The following is a 14,098-nucleotide window of genomic DNA, read 5'->3' on the forward strand; positions in this document are numbered from 1 at the left end:
ACTAAAATCTATCTTGCAAAGAGAGAGAAAACAGGAAGTACTTAAACCAGATATATACATACACATGGTTCCAAATGGTTTCAAAGTTTACGTTAATGTATGGTCCCAATGCCCATATGCTGATGGTGGAAGTATAAATTAGTACAAACTCTTAAAGGGCAATTTGGCACCCTATGTTTTAAATCTTTAAAACATTCGTATCTTTTAAACTAGTAATTCTATTTCTAGGAATCAATCCTACCAAATAGGAAATGTACATCATGTTTAAAAATATCCACGGCAGCAATTTTTTAACAAAGAAAAATTGAAAGCAATCCGAATATTCAACAATAGAGAATTTTTTTAATTAATATTTTATTTTTGGTGAAAATACGCACAGCAACACTGTCTCCCGTTCCATAGTTTCTGGCCATAATAATTGGTGACATTGGTTATATTCTTCACATTATGTCAGCATTCTCATTATTTCTGTTCTATTTATTTCACTTCCATTAACTTAAACTCCCTGCCCCCCAGCCTTCTCATCTATATTTTAAAATAGCTGTTGACCCTTTGGTCTTATATAGATAATTAAAAAAAGAAAGAACTCGATACTCAAGAGTGACAACCCCTGCTCGTTGAGCTAAACTCTTACTTAGCTTAAGGTAACTTCAAGGGGGAGTTTCAATTCAAGGTTTGAAGAGCAACTCAGGGCCACAGTCTTGGTGACTCGTCTAGCCTCAGTAACATGGGTCCAGTAAATCTGTACTCTTTAAGAATTTGAAGTTCTGTCCCACATTTTTCTCCCTTTTCAATAGGGAACTTTTAATATAAATTATGTTCAATTCATTTCAGGAAACACTGTGCAGCCCTCAAAATATTTATGAAGAGTTATAATAACCAAAAGCACACTTACAGAATGATGGTAAGTGTAGAAAAAAAGCAGGATATAAAATTCCATAAAATTAGGCCCTCAGTGGATTTTCTGGGTGGCACTCTGCTACTAGCCAAAAGGTTGGCCGTTTGAACCCACCCAGAAGAACTGCAGAAGACAGGCCTGGTAAGCTGCTTCTGAAAGGCCACTGCTTTGAAAACCCTATGGAGCAGTTCCGCTCTGCACACATGGGGTCACCATGAGTCGGAATCGACTCAACAGCAACTAAAAACAACAACATGGCCACAAGTAACAAACATGTATGTATATGTATGTGTGTATTCATTCATATATATTCGTGTGTGTATGTAATCACATATATCCATGTGTGTATGTATATATATATAAATATATATACATGTTTACACATATAAATACATATGAATGAATAACAAAGACTAGTACACCAAAATGTTAAGAGGGAGTCTTCCATGTGGACTTGTTTTTTTTTTTTTTTTTTTTTCTTTTTTCTTCTCAACAAGTCAGGATTCTTAGTTGTGAGTAAAGGAAGCCACTCTGGTAACATTAATCAGATAGGCATTTATTAAAAGAAATTAGGTAGCTGACAGAATTGTTGAAGCGGCTGGAAAAGCAATCTCCAGGCTCAGCTTCCCAGAGCAATGCCTAGATCGGGCTAACAAGAAATCATCACCTTGGCTACTGCTAAGCAATAAATGCCAACAACCGGACTTTTCTACAATGACTGGCTTCTAGCTCTTCTAAAAAATTACCATCTCTTAAGCTGCAACTTCCCAAAGCTGTACACATCTGCTGCCACCGATCCTGCAAAAGAGCAAGCTTCGTGCAGAGACTTTCCTCAGGTTGCTCATCTCCAAATCAAAGTCTCGGAGGTTTTGAGCAGAGGAGTGACACAGTGACTTATATTGTAAATGGATAAGTCTGACTGCTGGGAGAGTACATATGTAAGGGGCAGACAAGAAAGCAAGGAGACTACTGAGGAAGCTATTGCAATAATCCAGGCAAGAGATGAAGGTAGGTTGGTAGAAGGGGTATTAGTGAGAAGTGGTTGAGTTCTGGATATATTTCTAAGATAGAGTTAATAGGATTAAACATGGAAAGTCTGGGGAGGAAAAATACAGATGACTACAAGATTTTGAACTGAGAATTTGAGGAAGATCATAGGTGGAGATGTCAAGGAGCAGTTGAATACATGGCAAAGGCTTGAGGCTAGAGATAGAGATGTGGAAATACTGTGATTAATGGCTGGCACAGTGGGGCAGTTGTCATTAACTCCATAGGACAGTGGGAGGGAAGTCTAACTACAATTATGGGCATGCCCGGGCTTTTCTGGTCAAAAGCCTATTTTCATGAAGACAAAGGAGCGTCCAAGGAACCTCGGTGGCTCAGTGATTAAGAACTCGGCTGCTAACTGAAAGGTTGGTAGTTCAAACCTACCAGGCGCTCCACAGGAGAAAGATGTGGCAGTCTGCTTCCACAAAGGTTACTGCCCCGATGGGGCAGTTCTGCTCTGTCCTACAGGGTCCCTGTGAGTTGGAATTGAGTGGACAATGATGGGTTTGGTCTTGGATTTAAGGAGCCTCCTAGAGGGAATTGATACTGAGCCTTGTTCTGATCACCTCCTATTCACTCTGTTGGTGAAGGAGGGATTTCCTGCCCTAAATAGTATGAGGTGGCTGAACACATGACAACCAATATGGGACAGATGAGACTGACAGCAGTTTAATAGTCACATACACTCACAGCGCAGGGAAAGAGGACAGTACCTGCCATGCAGGACCACAAAGGGACTGCCTTTGGGAATAGAGTGAACAAGCAGGGGCTGTGGGAGGCAGGCTTTGCAATAACAAGAGAAGAGGGTCCTATGGGAATATATGACTGGTTTGTTCCAGTAATTCTATAGGCTGGCAGGGAACCAAAGCTCATGAGGTTGAGGACCAGGTGGAGTGCAGCTGGTCCAGCTGATAGGGGAACTAGCCAGGTGGGGAGCTTTTTCCACTGGATTGGTAGGGGGGCATATCTGGTGACAGCAGAGCTAGACCTTTGGGGCCTTGTGAAGCTCAAAGATGTGAAGGCAGGACCTGAAATTTTAGGCTTTACAATACAAGCTTGGCCCAATAGAAAATTCCTTAGAGCTTGACAGAGAGGGTAATTTTGAATAGCATGAGCACTGTCACTTGGGTTTATCTCCTAGTCCAAATCCTGTAGGAGGGCAAGAAGGGTGCAGTAACAACTGAAAAGCATCAGGGCATGGAGCGTTGTTTTGGGACCCACTCTGGTCTGGGCTCTTTGACATACCCCTATGGGAGGCTCACGAATCAGTGGCTACACAGGAGAAGAGGCCAGTGTCTGGACGTAAGCTCTTGGTGAAAATGGACTTAACTCACCAGGTAATGTGAAACAAGCCCTTTGATAACCTTTTATGAGTGGTTTTACTGAGCTCTGAGATCCTGTGTTAGGCAGTTGGGGGCAAAAACAAGTGAGATTTGTGTTACTATCTTAATTTGATGCTGTCGACTAGTCCTGGGGAAGGAATCTCTGGTTGTAGTACATATAATCACTAATAAAAAACAATTGAGAAAAGGAGAATAGCAAGAGTGGTTAGAATAAATTTTTTCTTTTTTTAAGTTTAAGAAATTGAAAAAGAAATACCACATCGCAGAATCCTTAGTATACAGAAAAGATTCAATATAGCTATAGTTATGCTTGGAAACCGTGGTGGTGTAGTGGTTAAGAGCTATGGCTGCTAACTAAAAAAGGTTGGCAGTTCAAATCCACCAGGGACTCCTTGGAAACTGTATGGGGTAGTTCTACCCTGTCCTATAGAGTTGCTGAGTCGAAATTGACTTGCCGGCAACAGGTTTTTTTGGTGTGGCATAGTTACACTTGAATATACAAATATAATTAACCTAGTTGCTGAGACCTGCTAGAAAGTACATATAAGCCAAAATCTTCCAAGCATCTTGGATTGCTGGGCAGAAAAGAAGAAATATATAAGAAAGCTAAAAACTTCGAAGCACAGCAGCCTACAAGTGTTTTAGTCTAATAACTAAAGAACACCAGTATTCCCTAGCTTGTACATTCTTTTAGAAGAAATGAAGGTACATATCAGCAGGAGCATTTATTCTTATATAAGAAGTACCTTTGAATAAGATGTAGCATTTGCATACCATTTTCCATCTAAATCTCCAAAATACATTGAAAAATGAATTATAGGATATCATTATGGGTAATTCAGTCTATCCCTTTCTAAAATTAGGGAAAAATAATTGATTTAGACTACCAAATGAATACCAAATACAGAGGTATGAGAAATCACAAGATAATCTACTTAACACCATCTTGAATATTTTGCATCAAAATCTACTGTGAATCTATGACAATAATTTCTATAGTATTAAAATACATTTTTCTAAATATTTATTTCATTTGTAGTATGTAAATACCAGTGCCAGTTGTCATTGGTTCGATTCTGAATTATGGCGATCCCACATGTGTCAGTACAACTGTGCTCCAGAGGACTTTCAATAGCCGATTTTTTAGAAGTAAATTGCCAGGATTTTCTTCCTAGGTGCCTCTGTGTGGTCTCAAACCTCCAACCTTTCAGTTAGCCATTGAGCATGTTAATGTTACACCATCCAAAAAAAACCCAAACCTGTTGCTGTCAAGTCAATTCCAACTCATAGTGACCCTATAGGACAGAGTAGGACTGCCCCATGGAATTTCCAAGGAACACCTGGTAGATTCAAACTGCTGACCTTTTAGTTAGCATCTGTAGCACTTAACCATTATGCCATCACGGTTTCCTACACTCAGGGACTCCTGAAAAGAGAATAGCAATAATAGCTAACATGCTTATTACTTGCTATGTGCCAGGCAATCTCTAAACTCATTTTACAAATATTATTTAAATTCCTTAATAATCTAAGTAAGTAGGTACTATTGTTGTCCCCCAAGAGTCCTGGGTGGCATAAATGGTTAATCACTCAACTACTAACTGAAAGGTTGGCAGTTCGAACCCATCCAGAGGAACCTAGGGAGAAAGGCCTACTGATTTGTTTCTGAAAGGTCACAGCCTTGAAAATCCTGCAGTGCCCAGTTTTACTATGTGGCATATACAAAGAACTAACTTTGGTGTTCTGTGTCTGGTTTCTGAAAATAGCCTGAGCAATTCAGGTAACTTCTGTCTTTCTAAAAGAGCCAGGCCATACTTAAATATATGTAAACGAATTTAAAAAAAAAAAAAAATTGGGAGCATCTAATTCATCTCCTTGGCAATAAGTCTCTGGAAGAGAGGGGGCATGATGGGGTCTCCACTGTCCACACCCTCTGAGGTCTGATGCTTGCCCATGTAGCAGGCCATGTGGGCTTTGGAATATAAAAATGACCAGCTGTGGAACCTCGTGGCCTCCTCAGCTGTGGTTCTAATGGCCAACACACATGGCATTAAGCTTATAGCCCACCTAAGTGGACCTCCCAGGGGGAGACTGACAGTAAGTAGGATCCCATTGTATCCTTCGTTCATGAAGCCAGGTAGAAGACTTGGGTGGAAGACTTCTTTACCGTATGTTTATGCAAATCATGTGCGCCTTCTACATTTGTTTGCCACCCACGCCTTCCCCTCCCCCATGAGGTATTTGCATATGCCACTATGCTAATTTTTTTACACGTTGCCGTAGAAAAATTAGCATAGTGCCCTTATGAAAATACCTAGCGAGGGGAGGGCACTATTGGCAAACAAATGTAGACAGCGTGCATTATTTGCGTAAAAATACAGCATACCCACCAGGACAGTTTCCAGAGGCCAGGGGATGGTGTGTCATAAAACTGTCTCATTTAAGCCCCCCACCCACAACACAAAGTGGGACGTGCATGGAAGTTTTCATCTCTACCCAGGCTGCTTTTGAGGGAGTCAATTGCTGTATGCTGTCTGCCTCTTATTGTAAGTAATAAAAGCTACTTTCCATATGCTAATGTGTGTTCAGGCTTTCATCAGAACAATGTGATAGAAATGGAGCAATCCATACTAGTTATTGGTGCCCTTTTTCTAATGGACTGTCTAGAAATTGGGGACCACCTGTGAGTATCAAACAGTTTTCGCATATTGTATTAAAAAAAAAAAAAAATTTTTTTTTTTACAGCTTACTATATGCCAGGCATTTTCTAATCTCTTTTTACAAATATTTTTCTTATTTAAATTCTCTAATCAATCTAAGTAATTAGGTACTATTGTTATTCCCAGGGAGTCCTGAGTGGCAAAAATGCTTGAGCATTCAACTACTAACCAAAAGGTTGGCAGTTTGAACCCACTCAGAGGAGCCTAGGAAGAAAGGCCTGGCAATATGTTTCTGAAAGGTCACTGCCTTGAAAACCCTATGGAGCACAGTTCCACTCTGCAACACGTGGTGTTTCCATGAGTCAGAATCGACTTGACGGCAAGTGGTTTGGTTTATTATTATTCCTATATTTTACACGTAAGTAAGTTTTTTAAACCAAAGCACAGAGAGGTGAATGTCTAAAGTCACACAGCCAGTACGTAGGACTTGATTTGAGCCCATACAATCTAACAATCTAATGAATTTAACCACATAAATCACTAACCACTAAAATCAGGCTTTAGAATCAGATAAACCAAAATAAATAAATAATCCAAACCAATTGCCATTGAGTTGATTCTGAGTCATGGAGACCTGTGCTCCATAGAGTTTTCAAGGCTGTGACTTTTTGGAAGCAGATTGCCAAGCCTTTCTTCCGAGGCATCTCTAGGTGGGTTCAGTTAGTTTGTGTCATCCAGGACTTCTTTGGAATCAGATAGACCTTATGTGAACATCTTACTGATGTTGTGTTCTTGGTTCTTCCCCTCAAAAAAACTAGTTTTAATTTATTTCCTGATTATTAAAAAAACTACATGCTTAATGTAATAAAATTTGAACAACACAGAAATTTTTTTTTTTAAAGAATAACTTTAAGTGCCATCATTCAGAGACAATCACTGAAAACAAATCCTTTGTTAATACACGTACACATATTTATCCTGATGAAGACTCAGGGTAATGAGAGGGAACCCACTGCCGTCAAGTCGGGCTGATTCCGACTCACAGCCAGCCTACAGAATAGAGTAGAACTGCTCCGAAGGGTTTACCAAGGAGCAGCTGATGGATTCAAACTGCTGACCTTTTGGTTAGTAGCCGAGCTCATAACCACTTTGCCGCCAGGGCTGTAATGAGAGGAAAACTCATAGCAATGTTGTAAGCCTTCTACCAAGTGGAGGCTTGCATTTGTTTCCAGGTAAAATTCCTGCTATAGTGGGGCAACCCGCATCTGTGGGCTTTTGATGTGGAAATGTATTGTGAACAGAGAAGTCTGAGGGCTGTGGCTCTAAGGAGCTAATTTGTTCTGCATAATAGTCTAAAACAGATCTCTGTGGAGGACAGTCTTGCCCTTCTGCTATTTTCAGGAAATTAGGAGAGAAATTCTTTCTAAAATCAAGATAGTATTGCTTCTTCTTAGAAGTTGTATTTTTACAACTGGGATTGCATAAACAACCACAAAATGTCCCCAACTTTGCTTGCTTGCAAGGTCTTATTTTTTTTCAGTGTTCAAAACTCAGACAGTCTAGCTCACAGAGACTCAGAAAAAGAAAGGAAGCAGGCCCAGGGCCTGGTTATCACCTCAAGCAGGAGGAACATTTCACTATTGATTATCACTACCTTAATCAAAAAGTTGCCTCTGAGCCCCAGACAAGGAGATGGTTAACCTAGGCCAATACAGTGGAAACGAATGCTAGTAGAAATTAGGCAACCTAGACAATATTAGAAATTACATATGAGTATTTTGTGAAATTTGTGTGTGTGGCAAAAGCAAGAATTCTGGCTTGTGGTTCTATAATCCTTCTTTACCTTTAAAGAGTTTTCATCAGAAATACCTCCCCTGCCCCATTCCATTCACCATATTTCTTGATTTTTCTAAAGACAGGTGTTTTCTAAAACTAGATCATACCCAACCCATTGTTAAAAATCCTCTAATAACTTCCCATTAGTGTGGTGATAAAATGCAAATCATCAGCACAGTTCAGAAGATCTTCCTGATCTGATCTTTCTTCCCTCCCCAACTGGCATGAAAGCATCGTTTGGCTTTTGAATTCCACAAGGCCAGGTATCATGCTTCCTCTCAGTCATAATCAATACCTAGGGGGCCAAGATGGTGGAATAGACGCTTTTGGTGAGCCCTCTTAAGACAAAGACCCCAAAAAACAAGTGAAACAAGTATATTTATGACAAGCTAAGAGCTCTGAACATCAAAGGCAAGGTTAGAAAACAAACTGAGGGGAAGGGGGAGAAAGAGACAGTTCAGAAGCAGAGAGGAGTTAGCGGAACTGAATCGCCAGTAGCCCTCAGGCACCATTCCTGGAGCAGCTGTGGTGGGCTGGTACTAGCATTCGGCCTCAGCTTCCTCAGGGAGAAGCAGCCAACCACACAGCCTACTCACACCTCCGGAACCAGATAAGAACGGTGCTCTCAGTTAAAGCTAAGTATTTGTGTATATTTTACTGCGCCTCCCCCTCAAGCCGGCTTCAGTGGCTGATTTCCCTGGGACTGAGATAGCCCCTATTGAACACCTAGAGCTATTCTCCTGGCCTTGGAGAAGGAATAAATTTGCAATTGGGGAAAAGATAATTTGCCACCTCCACTAACGGGGAGCTTAGAACAGAAGTGGCTCCTGTCCAGGAATAAATGGTCTGTGGACTTTGAGTACCTTTCCCCTCTGCATGGGCCTGTGTGGGCCTATTTCAGGAGAATAGGCCCTTGTTGGCAGACTACAACCGTTTCATCCATGCGGTGGAGAGGTGGGTGTTTGATGTTTGACATTGCCTATTAAACAGGGTCCTCACCTACCCACATCAGGAGCCTAAGGATTGGTGGCTCCACTCAGGTCACCCAGGCACCTGTGACAGGGGTCCAAGGATAACGTACCTCCCAGTCCTTACAACCAAAAACATTGGGTATCCGTGGTCTGTCTGCAGAACTCACCCACCTGCACACTCTAGGGAACAGGGACATGCTTTCCTCAGAGACACTTGGGGGACTATTCTCAGCCCCCTGCCTTGTTCAGAGCGTGACCCCCTGCTGCAACCAGATACCGGTACCTACACCAATCACCCCTGCCCCTCTAAGACTGTAGGACAGAGCCTGTACCACACACTTGATCAGCTACCTAGAAATCTGAGCTGAATTCATACAAGAAAAGTGAATGGACTCCTAGTCTGATAGACCTGGTAACAGCTCTAGCCATCTAAACAGGACGTCAGAGCTCCAAAGATGAAAATAATCAAGATAGTTCACTCAAACAACCCATCTGGGCATATCAAAACAAAGCAAGAAGGTACGACACAGTAAGCAAACATAAACTAATACAATAACTTATAGATGGCTCAGAGACAACAGTCTATATCAAGTCACATAAAGAAACAGACCATGATCACCTCAACAAGCTCTCAAAACAAAGAATCAAGGGATATTCTAGATTAAAGTGCTTTCCTGGAATTACCAGAGGCAGAATACAAAAGATTAATATATAGAACCCTTCAAGACATCAAGAAGGAAATGAGGCAATACGCAGAACAAGCCAAGGAACAGCTGAAGGAATTAAAAAGATTATTCAGGAATATAATGAAAAACTTAATAAGCTGGAAAAATCCATAGACAGCAATCAGAAACTCAGAAGATTAACAATAAAATTACAGAAGTGGACAACTCAATAGAAAGTCAGAGGAGCAGACTTGAGCAAGTGGAAGGCAGAATTTGTGAACTTGAAGATAAAGCACTTGGTACCAATATATTTGAAGAAAAATCAGATAAAAGAATTAAAAAAATGAAGAAACCTGAAGAATCGTGTGGGACTCTATCAAGAGAAATAACCTGTGAGTGATTGGAGTACCGGAACAGGGAGGGATAACAGAAAATACAGAGAGATTTGTTGAAGATTTGTTGGCAAAAAACTTCCCTGATAACGTGAAAGATGAGAAGGTATCTATGCAAGATGCTCATTGATCTCCACATAAGGTAGATTTTAAAAAAGAAAGTCACCAAGACATAGTATAATCAAACTTGCCAAAACCAAAGATAAAGAGAGAATTTTAAGAGCAGCTAGGGATAAATGAAAAGTCACTTACAAAGGAGAGTCAAAAAGAATAAACTTGGACTACTCGGCAGAAACCATGCAGGCAAGAAGGCAATGGGATGACTTATATAAAAAATTGAATGAAAAAAATTGCCTGCCAAGAATCATATATCCAGCAAAACTGTCTCTCAAATATGAAGGTGAAATTAGGACATTTCTAGATAAACAGAAGTTTAGGGAATTGGTAAAGTAAAAACCAAACCAAAACTGTAAGAAATACTAAATGAAGTTCTTTGGTTAGAAAATCAATATCAGGTATCAACCCATAATCAATACCTAAAGAGCATATCTATAGACAGAGACATTGGTGCAGTGGTTCCTTCTCTATTCTTGCCATCATGCCAGGATTCCTACTTCACAACTAGACATGTAATTCCTTCCCCCCCTAATTCCCTTCGTTCCTCTAGGCCTCTTTTCGCGTGCTCAATACCTAGCTGATAGCAGCATCAGTGAAGACCTCCTCTGCTGTAGGCAGCCATCCCTGCCCTTCTCAGAATGAGTTAAGTACCCTCTTGTGATTCCTTATCTCCCTGTGCTTTCCTTTATCCAGATCTTCAACCCCGTGTATTGTAATTCTTTCCCACCACAACACAGCTTTTATCATTGTGAGCTCCGTGAGGGCTGGGACTGTGTTTTTATCTCTATATTACTAAGCTAATGGGTTTGGTTTGGTTTTGGTTAATACACAGAAGAGGAATTGAATATGTGATGAATTAACATGGAGTTCCTGGGGAGTGCAAACGGTTAATGCACTCGGCTGCTAACCAAAAAGTTGAAGGTTTAAGTTCACCCAGAGGCACCTTGGAAGAAAGGCCTGGCCATCTACATTAGAAAAATCAACCACTGAAAATCCTATGGAGCATAGTTATACTCTGACACACGTGGGGTTGCCGTGAGTCAGAGTCAACTCAGCAACAACTTCTTCTTGTTTTTAATTACTATATAACTAGCTCACTTGACCCTCCCAAACCTTCTGTAATTAAGGCGATAGAAAAAGTCCCATTAGCCTCATTCTGTAGGCAGCTGAGGCTCAGTGAATTCGGTAACTTGTCCAAGCTCTTACAGCCAGCTATGAACAGACCTTAAACTAAAATCTTTATTTGAGACTGATGCTCTTTCTACTGCTCGCTTTTTTTCTCTCTCTCTCTCACTTTCTCTCTCTCCCTCTCTGTCACACACACGCACACGTTTCCCCCTTCGTGAATGAATTCTAACAATGTTAACTAGATTTGTCAACCACTGTGTGCTGATACAACTGTAAAGAAAAGTTTTGCTTTTCTTTTAATATTTTGCCAGACATTTATAAAAGGAAATCATGTGATTTTATTTAATCATCATAATCCTCCATTTTAAAAAAAATGGAGACTTATTTCCTCTGGAATTTCTTTTGGAAAGATTTCCCAACTCTAAAGGAAGTCTAATGAAACCTCATAAAAATTTATGTTGATTATAATAGGTGCCGTGTCACAGAGAACCACTGAAAAGACAGGGTTAAGAGCACAAAATAAGCTGCAAACCATATATGGAGAAACCATTTCTTCAAACTTGTGATGAACTCATGTTCTGCTCTCTGCTTTGTCAACGCTGAAGTCAGCTGTGCTCCGTGTAGCTGAGGGCTGAGAACCAAGAAGGAAGCAAGCACACTTTCAGAACCTGTGATCAGCTTCATCTCAGCCTGCGAGGCTTCATGCCTGTCAGAACGACAGAGCATGCGGGCCACACTTGCCGCAACGGTCTGGATGGTGTTTGTAGTCTCCTGTTACGCATACACAAGGAATACTCTGCCAGATATCGAAAATGAGGATTTCATCAAAGATTGTGTTCGAATTCATAACAAGTTCCGATCGGAAGTAAAGCCAGCAGCCAGTGACATGCTGTACATGGTAAGGAGAATATCAGTGTTGGTGGCATAGTCAGTCAAAAACAGCTTACGTGTATTGATTTGGGGTGGAAGTCCTTGGCATCCCTGCATGATTTTTTCATGTAAATTCACAGTCTGTGTTTGAGACACATCCAGTTTAGCTCTGTTTACCTAACTCTTGTTAGATGCCAGTCCCACAAGTGCATTTTACTTCTCTTTGGACACTTCCTTTCCTCTGCTCTTGAGTGGATTTTACTTCTCTTTTTTTTTGATATTTTTTCCCCTTTAATTTTTGTGGCTTCTTTTCATCTCTCAGTTCTCTGTTTTTGTTGCTGGCAGAGAATTGTTTTTCTATGGAAAGCAGTATGTCATCTGGGGGGAAAGGATGGGATTTTGATTCAATCGGGGGTGGGTTTGAATCCCAGCTCTGTGACGTGGAGCTGGTTTTTTAACTCCCTGAGCTTCTTGAGATATGGGCCCAGTGGTAATTAAATTATATAATATATGTGAGACATGCACAGTGCACAGAATTTTGCACATAATAGTCCTTCAGTGATATATTGATCTATTTCCCTCACTTGGAGTCTAAATTTCACAAAACCAGGTCATCATGTTTACTGCCATCCACCCCTAGTCGATACTAAACGACCACACTTATAGAAAGGACCCATGTGCAGGGTTTCCTTCTCTATCCTTGTTGTCACACCACGTTTCCCATTCAAATTCTCACTCTACTCACCCCAGTTACATTGTTGGGTAGCAGTTTCCATTCCTGATATCTCTGTTATTTAATACTTATTTTGCAGACTTGGGACTCAGCATTAGCCCAAATTGCAAAAGCATGGGCAGAAACTTGCCAGTTTAAACATAATGTACAGCTGAAGTCACCCCACAGGCTGCACCCAAACTTCACTTCACTGGGAGAAAATATCTGGACTGGGTCTGTATCCATATTTTCTGTGTCTTCAGCCATCACAAACTGGTACAATGAAATCCAATACTATGACTTCAAGACTCAGAAATGCCAAAAAGTCTGTGGCCATTATACTCAGGTAAGTATCTGTCGTATAATCTCCTTAAACTTATTTTTCAAAGGTGAGGAGAAGAATGTGATTTAAGAACATACATGTAGTCCCTGACATAGGACACACTCGAGTTACAACAAATCACACTTACGGCTGTCTTTTTTTTTTCATCTTATTGTTAGTAATGTGCACTACATATGGTGTTAAAATATATCTGTAAGTTTATATGTAATGTCTTCAACCCCCAAAGACAAAATTCAGATTTATAAAGATACTAATAATAAAAGGCAATACTAATGAGAACTAAAAAAAAATGAGGTATCCGATTTATGTCAGAACTCACTTAGGACGGAGTCGGCAGAAAGGAATCCCGTGACAAGTCAGGGACTACCTGTACATAGTAAGCTAGTGTGCCTGTAAGTATTCAGGAGTAGGGGCTATAGGCTTACTTTCAAAAAATCAAATAAAAATAATTCTAAAAAAAAAAAGAATGGACTCCAGTATCAGAGGGGATAGTGTTGAAAAGTTAAGTGGTAGGATTTAAGGCCCACCAATCTGAGCAGGGAACCCTGGTGGCACAGTGGTTAAGAGCTCAGCTGGTAACCAAAAGGTCAGTAGTTTGAATCCACCAGCTGCTCTTAGGAAACTCTATGGGCCAGTTCTACTCTGTCCTGTAGGGCCTCTGTGAGTCAGAATTGGTTCACCAGCAGTGAGTTTATAATGGTTTTATTCTGGACAGGCTTTAAATAACTCTGGTAACCAGCTATCCTCACGTGGGGTTTTATTCCATTTGTGAGCAATCAAAAGACCTCATGACTGACTTGATTTCCAGGTTCCAGCTGGCATGAGTCCTTTATGAAATGTGAGGCAGTTATTTTGGAACTGTAAAATTGGGACAAATAAGCCTGTCAGACAATAATAAGAACTGATGCTTCCACAACCTCTCAGTCGTTCAAGCATTAAGAATCTTTTGTGTGCCAGGCCCTCTGCCACACAAAGAGTTAAGAACGGTCCCAGCCCCAATGGGGAGACCAACACGGAAACTTACATAAACCATCTGTGGTTATTCTGCCCCTCAAATCCACAGTACTAGTCCCAGTAGCCACATGTAGAGCCCCTCACTGAGATTCTTTTTATCCC

The 14,098-nt window shown here is 40.7% G+C and overlaps 1 protein-coding gene across 2 annotated transcripts in view; it reads left to right on the plus strand.

The window, feature by feature from the left end:
• Positions 1-14,098, plus strand: part of GLIPR1 (GLI pathogenesis related 1) — a 113,772-nt gene that overhangs the window by 78,175 nt on the left and 21,499 nt on the right. For both annotated transcript variants that reach the window (XM_049883919.1, XM_049883920.1), the window contains 2 exons: positions 11,529-11,955; positions 12,740-12,985. In XM_049883919.1, coding sequence (XP_049739876.1) covers positions 11,782-11,955; positions 12,740-12,985 — 420 coding nt within the window. In that variant the 5' untranslated portion in view covers positions 11,529-11,781. The remainder of the gene's footprint in view (positions 1-11,528; positions 11,956-12,739; positions 12,986-14,098) is intronic.

This window comes from Elephas maximus, chromosome 4 (genome assembly GCF_024166365.1).
Source record: "Elephas maximus indicus isolate mEleMax1 chromosome 4, mEleMax1 primary haplotype, whole genome shotgun sequence".
Classification (NCBI taxonomy): Eukaryota; Metazoa; Chordata; class Mammalia; order Proboscidea; family Elephantidae; genus Elephas; species Elephas maximus.